This window comes from Aedes albopictus, chromosome 3, assembly GCF_035046485.1.
Source record: "Aedes albopictus strain Foshan chromosome 3, AalbF5, whole genome shotgun sequence".
In the NCBI taxonomy this organism is placed as follows: domain Eukaryota; kingdom Metazoa; phylum Arthropoda; class Insecta; order Diptera; family Culicidae; genus Aedes; species Aedes albopictus.
The window spans coordinates 330507289-330521529 of record NC_085138.1 but is presented as its reverse complement, the minus strand read 5'-3'; the positions used below and the strand labels follow the sequence as shown (position 1 = coordinate 330521529).

Genomic DNA, 14241 nt, shown 5'->3' with positions numbered 1-14241 from the left:
CGGATTCTGCCAACGAGACTAAGACTTCGGCAAATGTATTGAATCAACGCAACGGCCGTCGTAGGATCGTTTGGTTGTTGGTTTGGAACACTGAGTACAGATGCCGTATGCAAACATTGTTCGGATCGCATAACCGGTATGGTCGCATAGGTAACGTTCGAGTACCCGTAGGGGACTCCAGCATTTCAATGCTAATTGACACATTATTTCCTCAGCTGTCACTAGAGAGGGCCTGCAAAAAGTTGTTGATGGAAATATATTAAAGAGCTGGTCCTCAGGGAATTTGATTAACCAATGACACTGGCACCACAATGATTTCATTAAAAATAGCATACGAAAAACTGACGTAAAGTGAAATAGCACAATATGGAAGAAGGATCCACTTTTATGGAGAGCAATTAAGCCTATATTCTTTCTGAAGCTAACACTATTTTTTCACATTTGATTACAACAAGACAATATAAAATCAGACTTCTAATTGACTAAATTTGCGAAGAGTTTGATCTTGACTAGTTTGGGTAGTGGCTACGGTAGGATAGCGCAGATCAATCTTCAGCATAAAAGAACAGCAACGATCAATCTTTGCAGACTTATGCAAAATGCTACAGCACAAATAGCCTTGCTCCAAGAACCTTACTTTAGTAAGAGGAATTTCTATCTAGGAAACCTTGTGAACCCGGTTTTTGCTACTATCAGTAGAAATGAAATGGCAAACTCGCGTGTCATGCCTCGAGACTGTGTGCTTGTCAACAGCGCAACCGTTACTACACTCATCTCTCAACTAGTATCAGAGATGTATGTGCTGTCACAATTGATTTATCTGTTGGAAACATCAACAGGAAATAAGTCTATTGTTTTATGTATTGCGCGCAAACCCCAACATTTTATTCCCACCTTTGGGTTTCCGCGCCGAAGACCCAGCGCCAAACTCGGCGACAAGGAGACATGACAGCAGTCGCCGGACAGTTGGCAATCCTGATTTTTGACGGCGGCCGCCCGTTAGTTATGCGAGTGGATTGTTGTCATGCAAATAAAGCTTTTTGCTGAAAATGCATGTGTATTGAGTTATTGTTGACATACTTTTTGCTGTATTAGTGTGTAATTTAGCGATTTGCTGTATCGCGTAAGCCTTCGCTGGAAGAAAACGAATGTTGTTCAGCGAAGCAACGAAAATTTTCAGTGAAAAAAGCAATATTTACCGCATGATGAACCATCTCCTACGGATGCACTCAATCAAGTCATCGCATACTGCACTTCAAAAGGCCTTCCGCTGATTGTTGGCAGTGATGCTAATGCTCACCATATCATCTGGGGCAGCTCAGATATTAACTTGAGAGGCTCCAGCATTGGCGTAGCTAGCTTTTTCTTTTTTCTCACTCACTCTCCTAAACAAACACGAGAAAGAGAAGGATGAAAGAGGGGACACAGGCCCCCTCTTGCATTCCGCTCTTTCTCGTATTTATTTAGGAGAGTAAGAAAAAAGAAAAAGCTAGATACGCCAATGGGCTCCAGTTAGATTGAGTAGTACAGATCTTGGATTACTTAACATAGGCAACCGCCCAAACTTCATGGTATAGAGTTTTATTCTGCGAACTCTGTACGCCTTCCAGAAGGTCCATATTCCGAGATCTTCGGCATCTCCTGTCCACTTCGTTTGCGCTACGTATTCACTTCTCCCTAGTTGTTTTCCTTCTCCCGAGCCGACATCATAATCAACGTCATTCAAACATACACAGGTATGAGCTGGATCAAGGTTTATTTTAAAAAGGTATGTTAGTACATTGAACATGTATTTAAACAAGAACCCTACACATGGTATATGCTAGAGAGGAAGTGTTAGACATAACGCTTTGCTCTAGTAGAATTAGTCAAGAGCTAAGCAATTGTCATCTGACCGTCACTACATCTTTTTCAAACATTTAAATGTTACTTCGCAAATTTTGCGTTTCAGGAATCCCCGGTCAACAAACTGGGATCTTTTTAAAAAAAAAAAAGACGAGGACACCGTCTTCAGCCAGAGGCTGTACAGACTGAATTTTAACTTAACACTAGACAAGGGACAAACACGGAGCATGCACCAGTGGATACGGGGACGAAACTATTCTCACGAAAAGTTTCATCGTCCGGAGCGGGAATCGAACCCTCACCCCACAGCATGGTGCGATTAGAAGCTTGGTGACCCTAACCGCACGGCTACGAGGCTCCGATTTGTTTGCAGCCAAATTTCATGGGTATTCACCATCTATTGACCCTCCAAGTGATTTAGATGATGCCGTTGATACTACAACGAACTTCATCATGGAAGGTTTTGAAGAAGCATGTCCTCTTACCTTCTTGATACTTGATGGGCTACAACTCGTAGCGGTGAGTCTACGCCGAATGAAGCATTCGCTTCCACTGGTCTCGGTCCTGGGCCAATCGCACAGTGGCGGGCCTCCATACAAAAGTCGGACAAAACCTCTAATGTTAACCGAAATTGCTAAAATTCACAGGTTATGATGATTTTAGTTCCCTAAATCTATTTCTGATATGGAACTTTTCATATATTTTGTTTTTACTATATTAGGGTGGCTCAAAATTTTGAAATCTACTGATTATGGGAAGCATGTTAAAAATAATCGACAATAAGCTATCACGATGTGCTTTCTGAACGTAGATTTTGATTAACCTCTTAATTTGGGGGTTATTAAATCACGTATTGGTATTGAAATATACTATAATTGGTTATTTGTTGCTGTTAGGGTGGTCCAAAATCTTTAAAACTACATAAATCAATAGAAAAAATCGTATATCTACATTATCTTTCAATGGATCAATTCAGATACACACCAATGTTGGCTAACAGACGCGGACTTTTCTTAGGGACTGCCCATAGGCCACGTGACATTCTACGGTGGGTACACGGAGGTGTGTTGATTCAATCGTTATGGGGTCCGATAGTCTAATATAGTGAACTGCGTAAGATTTGAACTGCTTTTTATCAATCTCATTTCAACAACTTAATGCACTTCCGAGTTTTTATTGTAAGCTGCATTGATATCTACTATCACTTGTCAAAGCAACCAAAATAACCCTATCTGTAAAGAATTGGCAACTCATATTCGCAATATCGAAAGGAGTTGTTGATAAACGATCATCAGAGATAGGTAATCATTGAACAGTAGAGTTCCAGCAAATATTTTTAAAATCTTTATCCCTTTGTGTGTCGTTCAGTAGAAATGTGTTTTATGAAAACGCATGCATAACATACATTAAAACTTCAAGTTAAAAAAAAAAAACAAATGAAGCCCCTTATAATAAAGAGTGTAACATGTTCGTTTCATAAAATTGCGATAAAAATATTCCAAGATTGCCTTGATGATCGCGACATTTACGCAGAAAAATATTTATCGCAGCGTTTTACGCCGTTTAGCGAATTCCTTTTATATTTTATAGGTGATTATTGCTTTGAACTGTAGCAATGTGCGTGTAGAGAAGAAACGCGTAAATGTTGACGAATTTGTGTCAATATGTATTGAAACTTCGATGGAAGTTCGTGAAGAGATTGCTTCCAAGCTTGTTGAGCAATTATAATAATTAAGGTGAATCGAAGAAACGACCAGTTAAAGAAAATCAATGAGCAATGGTTTGAAGTTATTGTTACTTGTTTTTCACGGTTGTTTTTGTCTTTCTTTTTTTTATTGTTAAAAGAGTTAGTTGTATATGGTGAAGCAACATGTAGGCAGTGTCTAAGTAAACAAAGGCTTGTTCGTATTTTGTCATCACTTCACTTCTCTCCAGCTCACTGTTTTTAACTGGAGCACCAACCTTTTGTGTTTTTCTGTCAAAAAATATATTTAAAAAAAATGTTAATGTGGCCATCACGTTATCACCAACCCTAAACCCCCACCCCTCCCCCTATGACTGCGTGATTTAGTGAAGGTATCCTACAAGAATGAAAACTACACTAAATTGTTAGTATTCCTGATGTCAATTTGAACTATGTTAAGATGAAATTTTAACTTCAAACAATATCACTTCCTCCACAACCATGCGACTCCATTGTGACCTGATAGAAAAAAAAAATTTTTTTTTCGCGCTTAGCGCAAAAATGCGCAAACAGTGACCTATATAGCCAAAAACTAGACAAAATTGCACGTTAGATCCGGGATACGGTGTCGTTTTCTGATGTTTCCTAAACAAGTACTGGATCTTTTTAATACGAAGTTTTTCTTTAAAATTTCATAAAAGTCAATATGTTTGCATATTGTAAAAACATAATAATTTTGTGATTGGATTCCAAACAATCCCTGAAATGTAATAGTAATTCATACCCAAAAACACAAAAAATATTGTCACATTATTCAAATCTTCCTAACTTTTACAACGAACTCATGAATAAAGCTCATAAAATAAAGACAATAAATACAAGTATAGTAGCACACAAAACTTCAACTTTGAAAAAATCTACAAGACTCAATATTCGACCAAATGACTTGAAAATTTGGGGTTTTATTAGTTGAAGTATCTATAATGGAAGAAAAATATTAGAAAAATAAAAAATTTAAGTCGATTTTTGAGGTTTTGTCCGGCTTCCGGCCACTGTGAATCGCTTCCGTTACCCTGAACGTTTAGAGCCCTAAGGCCCTCCTCAACTGCAAAAAGCCACCGTGTGCACGGCCTACCACGAAGCCAACGACCATATCCTGGCTCTCTGCTGAATATGGTTTTAGCTTGTCGTTCCTCCGGCATACGAGCTACGTGCCTAGCCCACCACAGCCTGCCGTGTTTTATTCGCTTCACTATATCCATCTTTTTATGTACTTGGTACAATTCGTGGTCCATGCGACGCCGCCAGATGCCGTCATCCAGTTTACCGCCGAGTATTGTTCGCAGCACTTTACGTTCGAAGACTCCAAAGGCTCTCCGATCAGCTTCTCTCGACGTCCACGATTCATGGCCATATAAAGCGACCGGAAGTATCAGAGTCTTGTACAACGCGAGTTTTGTCTTCGTTTGCAGCCTACGAGACTTCAACTGCACAGTGGTTGAAATCGCGAAAAACACGATCGTGGGCATTTTGAGTGTGATAATGTGAAAATAATATAATGTGATGTTCTGCAAAGTTGTTACATATTTTAAGGAGCAACTTTTGATAACTTTTGTTTTTTGATAAATTTACCCAAAAGTTAAATGAAAAATCTATTTTCTACAAAAGCAAAGAAAACTAAATAGTGTCTTCGGCAAAGTTATAGATAATATCATGCAGAAAAATATTGCTGAAGAGACTTTTGCTCTATCTTTTGAAATGAGCGATATATAATAAATTTAGTATAAAAAACCCCTTAAAACCTTGAAAAGCCACTAAATGCTTTATATCTCTTCTGGATTAGGTTTTCGAGGCTTCCGATGTTCTGAAGACTTTTTCATTATGTTATTGTGCATCTTTTTTCTTAAGACAGTGTTGCCATATTTTCATTGTTTCTATGTGATTTTTTAATTTTCCTATAAAAAATGACTGTTTTTAATAATGAAATATCTCGAAAAGTTGCAAAAAGTTGCAAAAAATTCAAAGCATGATGAAAAGTTGAATAAAATTGCTATCTTATACAGGTCAACTGATGAGTTGCTCTCTGTCTCTTCGATGCTCAAAATCTGTTTGAAAATTGTCACTTTCACACTTTTTAATGTTGAAATAAATACTTTTTCCATGTGATAATCTAAAAATTGTGCTATACAATGTTCAGCAAAGTTGTTGCATATTTTTAGAGCAAACTTTTGACAAAATTACTTTTTTCAAAAATTGCCTTAAAGTTAGATAAAAAAAATATTTGTATTCAAAAATGTGCTTTTTTTCTTTGAAAACGCATGTTATCAAGAGAAATATTCAAGATAGCTTCTTGGTGTCGTCGACAAAATTGTGCATTTATTGAATACAAAAAAGTTCCTAAAACATTTCATGTCAAGGAAATCAAATATAAAAAAGTTAAGTGAAATTTTCATGTTTTTCTTAACTTTTAAGGGGTTTTTTCATAAAACTAGCTCTAAAATGGTCATTTTTGAAGATAAAGTCATGGTGTCTTCGACAAAGTTTTTCCATTTAACATTTAGAACAACTTTCCTGAAGACGCCATTTTGATTTGCGGATTCCTAAGAAAAACATTTTTTTATCTAACTTTAAGACAATTTTTTTAAAAAAGTAATTTTATCAAAAGTTTGCTCTAAAAATATGAAACAACTTTGCTGAACATTGTATAGCACAATTTTTAGATTATCACATGGAAAAAGTATTTATTTCAACATTAAAAAGTGTGAAAGTGACAATTTTCAAACAGATTTTAAGCATCGAAGAGACAGAGAGCAACTCATCAGTTGACCTGTATAAGATAGCAATTTTATTCAACTTTTCAACATGCTTTGAATTTTTTGCAACTTTTTGCAACTTTTCGAGATATCTCATTATTAAAAACAGTCTTTTTTTATAGGAAAATTAAAAAATCACACAGAAACAATGAAAATATGGCAACACTGTCTTAAGAAAAAAGATGCACAATAACATAATAAAAAAGTCTTCAGAACATCAGAAGCCTCGAAAACCTAATCCAAAAGAGATATAAAGCATTTAGTAGCTTTTCAAGGTTTTAAGGGGTTTTTATACTAAATTTATTATATATCGCTCATTTCAAAAGATAGAGCAAAAGTCTCTTCGGCAATATTTTTCTGCATGATATTATCTATAATTTTGCCGAAGACACCATTTAGTTTTCTTTGCTTTTGTAGAAAATAGATTTTTCATTTAACTTTTGGGTAAATTTATCAAAAATCAAAAGTTATCAAAAGTTGCTTCTTAAAATATGTAACAACTTTGCAGAACATCACATTATATTATTTTCACATTATCACACTCAAAATGCCCACGATCGTGTTTTTCGCGATTTCAACCACTGTGAACTGGTTTCGCAGACCGAAAAAGGCCCGATACGCAGCTGCAATCCGTCTATTCACCTCGTGGGTAACATCATTGTCGCACGTTACTAGAGTACCAAGACAAACAAATTCGTCCACAACACCAAACTTTTCACCACCTAGCACCACTTCGTCACCACTACCACGGCCGGACCGACGTTGATCACCAGAAATCATGGTCTTGGTCTTTGTGGTGTAAATCGTTAGTCCAATCCTCGCAGTCTCCCTTTTTAAAAGGTATGAACGCATCTTCCACGGCCCAACGGTCGATCTCGACGATGTCGATGTCATCCGCGATGCCCAAGAGCATATGCGACCTCATGACAATGGTTCCGCTCCTTTCATATTAGCTCTTCTTATCGTTTCTTCCAGTAAGTTCAAAAAAGCATCGCCCTGCTTCAGCCCGTCTAAGGTTACGAACGATAACGAAATTTCATCCGCAACCCGTACGCTTGATTTCGAACCGTCAAGCGTCGCACAAATCAGTCTAATCAGCTTCGCCGGAAAACCATGTTCGATCATAATCTGCCATAACTCGTTTCTCTTCACTGAATCGTACGCCGCCTTGAAATCAATAAACAGATGATGGGTCTGCAAGTTGTACTCCCGAAATTTATCGAGAACCCGCCACAGGTTAAATATCTGGTCCGTCTTTGATCGGCCCTCACGAAAACCCGCCTGGTATTCGCCGACGAAGGACTCCTCAATCGGCCTCAGCCTGTTAACCCGGGAGCGGTCGCGTCGTGTACTGAGTACACGCTCCATGAAAAATGCACGCTTGTGGTACACAGCGTGAACACGGCATCGCTGCAGGTAGTCAAAGATGCGACTGCTCGAGGGTTAAACTGAATTCCAGACAAAATTTTGTACGCTGAATTGAGAAGTGTAATTCCTCTGTAATTCGTACGCTCCAGTCCACTCCAGTATGTATAGAGGACAAATGAAACCATCCAACCAACTAGCAGGCAGTTCCTCCTCTTCCCATATCTTCAATATAATACGGCCTAAGAGTTGATACAGTTGCTCACTACCGTGCTTGAGAAGCTCGATCGGGAGTTCGTCCTTCCCAGCAGTCTTATTGTTCTTCAGCCCTCTAATGGCTGTCTTGACTTCGTCTAGCGTTGGAGGTTCCACAGCTTGTCCGTCGTCATCGATTCGATTTCTGTCTGTTGCTCTTCCATTCCCACCGTTCAACAACTCCTCGAAGTTCTCTCTCCACCTGGCAACCACCATCACGGTAGTTGCACATGACGGGAGAAGGCGCTGTTTTTTCCGCACGTCATTGACAGTTTCGTAAAACCTCCGCATATCATTCTGCTCCATACTTTCTTGCGCCTGAGCAATCATGGTATTTTTTTTCTGCGGTGGATTCGTTTTTCGGCTGCTCTCGCTTCCCTATGTCGCTCCCTGCTCTGCTGGGTCCCAGTCACCAGCATCCGGCTTCCGACGACATTCTTCTCATCCGTTACCCTCTGACAATCTCGAACAACCCGTTACTAGGTCGTCTTTGTGCAGGTACCTATAACCTTCCGCGCTGCCATACTCATCGCTCCGTGAGTGGATCGTGGGTCGTGCGTCGTATGAAGAAGCAAAGTGTTTCAGACCTTTCAATTCGACCTCTTTTCCTCTGAAATGCTTAAAACGCATTGTAGATCATCACATCTGTGATGTTCAGCTGGCCAACGTGCCTCTTCATGTGAACCAACATGCCTACCAATCTGGTAAATCCACTGTGACTCTTTTACACAAGGTTGTTTACGATATCGAGAAGGCATTCGCTCAAAAGCAATCTTGTTTGGGTGTTTTCTTAGATATCAAGGGTGCCATTGACAACGTGCCTTTCGATGCCATATTGGAAGCCGCACGGGGTCATGGTATACCTCAAATGATTTCCAATTGGATTCACCAAATACTCAAAAACCGACATCTCTTCTCGACATTGCGTTAAGCGGCGAATTTAGTGTTTGTGGATGCCCCCAAGGGGGAGTCTTATCACAACTTTTGTGGATTCTCGTAGCAGATACGCTATTGAGGCAACTCAATAATAGCGGTTTTCCTACTTATGGTTTTGCCGAGGACTACCTAACATTGTTAGTCGGTATGTGCATCAGCACCTTTTTCGACCTTATGCAAAACGCTACTTGAAGGTTGAGGGTTGGTGTCGCCAATATGGCCTTTCGATAAATTCGAGTAAAACATCTATTGTTCTTTTTACGGAAAGGCGAAACCGTAATGGCGTTCGACCTTTGCGTCTCTTTGATTCTGGAATAAATGTGACTGAACAGGTAAAGTACGGTGGAATCATTCTTGATTGTCTGGAACGTTCTCTTTAATGATCTTACAATTGCTTGTAATTTTCCATATAGGACATTTTCCACGAAATTCCCTTCCCGGGATGAGTGGACATCTGGTTATCTGGAAAAAAGTATTTCAGACGGCATCGTATGTTACACTGATGGCTCCCTTCTCGAAGGTCGAGCCGGTGCTGGTGTTTATTCTCGTGAGCTACGGCTGTATCAGTCTTACTCACTTGGTAGACACTGGACCGTTTTTCAGGCCGAAATCTTTGCTCTTATGTGCGGAGTGCATTTAGCACTTCAGCAGCACGTAATGGGCAAAGTAATATGCTTCTGTTCAGATAACCAGGCTGCTATTAAAGTACTGAATTCAGCAAACGCTGTTCACCTTGTATGGGTACCTGGCCATTCTTCCATCGCTGGAAATGAATTGGCTGATGAGTTAGCTCGCACTGGAGAATCACATGACTTCATTGGCCCTGAGCCAGCTATTCCGGTATCCAAGTGATGCGTAAAGCTTCAGACTGACACCTGGGCTGCCATTCAGCACAAACAATACTGGAATAGTTTGGAGGCATGTCGTCAAATAAAATTGTATTGTACTGAGCCATCTCTAGGGGTAGTATCTTACAAATCTGTCAAAGCAGAATTGCAGCATGCCACTGCCGACTAAGCTATCACATGGCGAATATTCAGCAAGTTGATTCATTTGCATGTGATAGCTGTGAATCCGATTATGGAACTTCGTATCATTTGATATGTAACTGTTAAGTTTTTGCGAAACTGCGTTTCCTAGTACCCGGTAAACACTTATTAAGTGAAACTGACTTCAGAAACCTGAATCTGGACGATCTGTTGTTCTTGACCCGCTGGCGCTGTGGTAAAGAGCTGTAGGCTCTCTCTACGCTTTATGCGCCATCACAGTGCTCTTTTCAGGGCGCTGTTTGAACCAACTGTGGTACGCTTATGCGTGTTGATGATCCTATTCCCTTAGGGGCTGTCCATTAACCACGTGGTCATGAGGGGGGGGGGGGGGGGTTCGGCCAATGACCATTTTGTATGGACGATTAAAAAATTTTGTAAGGACTAATGACCACGCGGGGGGGGGGGGGATGTTGAGAAGTCCCGAAAAAATGACCACGTGGTTTATGGACAGCCCCTTACCTGTCCTTTCCCCTGCCCCATCCTTTTTTCCTTCCTTTAGCGCAGTTTCGAGTTCGAAAGGAATCGCTCAAGAAATTTCTTGAGTGATTCCTGACAGAAACTTTCTTCGGTGACTGCCATTTGAACTGTCATTTCTTCACAACTGCGTACTGCGATCAAAGAAAAACCGGTTTCTTGAGCGATTCAGGCAAGGAATTTCCCAAGCATCAAGATAGGCTGAGAAATTCCTTCTGATCTGCAAACAGCACTTTTCTCCGCCAGGTAAATGATGAATAGGCTCGTGCTCATGGCGATGGCACAAATTTCCCAAATGGAACGTATCTCTGAAGCCGACCTACTGATACCAGCTACCTGAACATAACTCCTTCCCGTTTTGGAGCGGATCTGGTGTGATGGTTAGAACACTTGACTATCACGCCTAGAACCTGGGAACGAATCCCACTCCCGACAAACTCGGAAAATGTGAGTTCTTCCTTCGGAAAGGAAGTAAAGCGTGGGTCCCGAGATGAACTAGCCTAGGGCTAAAAATCTCGTTAATACAGATAAAAAAAAGAAAAGAGAAAACTCCTTCCCGTGACAACTGTGGAGGGTCCAGTAGTACATACAACCTCTTGTTGTAACGGTTATCGTACTAACATTCCTACCCTTCCTCGGTAGACCGTAAGGACGTAGCCAGCGCCGTTATTGATCCAATAAAATGTGAGCTCTCGGAACGTGTACATTGAGGATGGTGGCAAATCCCAAGCAACACGCCTATTGGTTATCTGTGCAAGTTCGCTAGCTCAGGTCAATCACGGAGTTAGCAACTACGAAGTGTACGGCAACCATGCTCATGATCATGCTTAAATAGTTATTTATGTAACGAGTTGCAAAAAGTTGATTTTTTCAGCACGAGTCGTACATTTATCCAACGAGGCATGCCGAGTTTTGCAACGAGTTCCATACAAAATTTTATGCAATGAGTTTTTCATAATGCAACCCATTTGAGTTGCATAATGTTCATAATGCAACTCAAATGAGTTGCATTATGAACATTATACAATTATTTTTCATTATGCAACTCATTTCAGTTGCATAATGAGCCAGTTCGGAAAAATTGGCCATTATGGTACCAAAATGAGTTAAAATGTAAATTATGATACTGAATTGCATAAAATGTATTTATGCAATTCAGTATCATAATTTTTATTTAATATAAATAATTTCGGTATCATAATAGCCAATTTTGCCGAACTAATTCATTATACAACTGAAATGAGTTGATGGGGATGAAAACCATCGATTTTTCCATGACAAACTTTGTGAATCACCCCTTGGATCATTCACCGTTTCCAGCTACTTTATATGATTGGGGACATGTTCAATGTTCATCTAAAACCACAAAGAAGATGTCGGAAATGTCATGATTGAGTCTGGTCTACAAGAAAATTTAAACAAAATTCGAGTAGGACGTTAATTTTTGTTTTGAAATAATGTTGATTGGACGCTCATACCAAAACAAATATAGGGTTAACATTTGTCCTGATATTTTTGCCAAGCAGACAAAATTTGCCTGACTAAACCTGACTAATATCCACTATGGAATCGAACCGATGATCGACGATTTTGTTGCCTCACACCCTCGATGCTGAAAGAGATCGACTTAAAACCTACTCATATTTTACAATGTGCGTGTTACCTTGATCCCCGCTGTATGGTACCTGTAGAATGAAATGAGAAGTAGTTACTATCCTTTCATTTTTATATTAGACGAAATGAGATATTCTGACTTGGTAGCGAAGGCGACCAATCTGCGGATTATAAAAAGTAATCCTCCCTTATGTTATTATATTTACGAACATGGTATCACAATAAATTTACTCTTCATAACTTTATTCTTAAGCCTATGTTTTACTATTTACCTTGACATCGAACTGACTTATGATTATCCAATGTTCCGCCTGTGTAATGTACCGGGAATCAATACCGTTTGTCATGTGAGCATGCGGCTTTTATCCCATGCAGTATTTGCCATTATGTGCACATTCGCACATTTCTGTGTGCAACATACTATCTACAAGAGGCGGTTATGCGTAGATCAACCGAGTTCTCCCGCGATGAAAGGGAGAAGCTAATTTAATAAATGAGGCTTTTAAAATACACATAATTGGAATCGTTCAGCTTGTTAATATCCGCACATGCTTCGTTCGGCGCACGTGTTTAACTCAATATCGCCGGGGATCGCTTTCGAAGGCAACCTTTTACCATCGGCCAGAGTATAGAGCAAACCGTTTGCCGGCGCCAATATTGATTTCATAAATGATGGGACCCGCGGCCGAGAACACTGGCTAGTGAGATAGCCGCCCGTTAAAACTTAATGAAGTTGTTAAAACGCGATTAATGGCGATTGGCGATTCGTCGATAGAGCTGCAGAGTAGTCGGTTGAGCCCCTAACATAGAATTGTTGGTGCGCGTTGATAACTTAATTAGGCTTTATAATTTGTACGGATAATGTAATTATTGGCAGCAAGCTAAGTTCTAGAATGTAAATATCTAAACTGTCATTTAAAATGAAGCTTAGAATGTTTTTTTTTATCTGTCGTTCATTCTAGCTTCAACGCAATCAGACCCTGTGCAAATTTATGTATTCCAAGTGTGTAGGAAATTAAACAAGAATAAAGGAAAACTCTGTGTGTATTTCTAAATATTTTTATGCACCGAGATTTTTGTGTTCCATAATCCAATCACATGTGTATTAATTCAACCTTTGCATTTTTCTTCAATTCAAATTTATTAAACTTAAACATTACATGACGAATTCAAGATCACATTCAATATCCATAAATCTGAGCATTGTACTGGAAGTAGCTGGTAGAGTATGCTTCAATCACCAGTTGAATGTAGCGCTGACCGACTCCTCCACTGACCACGTATCCCCGTCCTTGGTTGGAGCTCTGGTTGACCACCACCTGTACGTAGCTGACGACCGCTCCGGTTCCAGCCTGTGGGTAGCGCAAGTTCAACGTCACATCCTGCAAGGTGGCCCATGATGCGCCGTCCTGGCTGGTTGCTACCAATCGGTCACCTACATCGAAAATGATAATGTTACACTTCCTACTTAATGTTCAAGCATTCAAGCTCTACGAACCCGACAATCGGTTTCCCAGGGTGTAAACAATCTGTTGACGGGCACTTCGAGCAACTTCCAACGGGACGACGTCCAGTTCCGGATGAGCCGCCTTGAAGGCTGCGATATCTTGGACAATTTCAATCTTGGCCTCGATCTGTGCAGGTTCTTCTTCGACGCTGGCGATGGCCACTCCGAAGGCCAAAGCAAACAGGACAATTCCGAAACTGGTTGGTTTGAACATCTTGGACTGCTGCTGAGCTACTTGTTTGCTGGGTTGAACTGAGGACGACTGTTGGACTAGACACTGATGCCGATGGTTGGTAGTGGATTGATTTTATATAATTCACTATCTAGTTGATTTCAAGTGGCTTGGCTTCCTGTCAATTAGTTTATCTTATCTAAGTGTAAGTGTGCCAATCAATTCCAAGAAATTACAAAAAAATTGTATTGGACACACTTACTTGTGGTTGACCGCTTGCTCGCTGGAAAGTATTACTTTAATCACATGCTGTGCAATGGCATTGTACTTTCTTAGTGCATATAGTAAGAGTATGTGTTATAAGCTCAGAAGCACTCGGGATTGAGCAAATATTTGTTTCCGTTGCTGTAATCAACCGATATTGAAAATCGATCGTTCAGATTGATTCACTCAAGTTGTTTATCAAACTGACGAAAAAATCAGTATACCGGATATCCGTTTGTTAAAGATTAGCTGTACAAGGGATA

At 39.9% G+C, this 14241-nt stretch overlaps 1 protein-coding gene across 1 annotated transcript; it reads right to left on the bottom strand.

The window, feature by feature from the left end:
• Positions 1 to 13061: 13061 nt before the first annotated feature.
• LOC109623357 (uncharacterized) lies at positions 13062 to 13885 on the bottom strand. The gene is made up of 2 exons (XM_020077901.3): positions 13534 to 13885; positions 13062 to 13470 (listed from the first exon to the last, which is right to left on the bottom strand). The coding sequence occupies exons 1-2, from the start codon at positions 13754 to 13756 to the stop codon at positions 13217 to 13219; spliced, it is 477 nt and encodes a 158-aa protein (XP_019933460.1). The 5' UTR covers positions 13757 to 13885; the 3' UTR covers positions 13062 to 13216.
• Positions 13886 to 14241: the final 356 nt, after the last annotated feature.

Coding starts and splice junctions, on each gene's coding strand:
- LOC109623357 (XM_020077901.3), bottom strand. CDS start 13,756: ATGTTCAAACCAACCAGTTTCGGAATTGTCCTGTTTGCTTTGGCCTTC. Junction 13,471..13,533: donor CCTGGGAAACCGATTGTCGG/GTTCGTAGAGCT, acceptor TTTTCGATGTAG/GTGACCGATTGGTAGCAACC.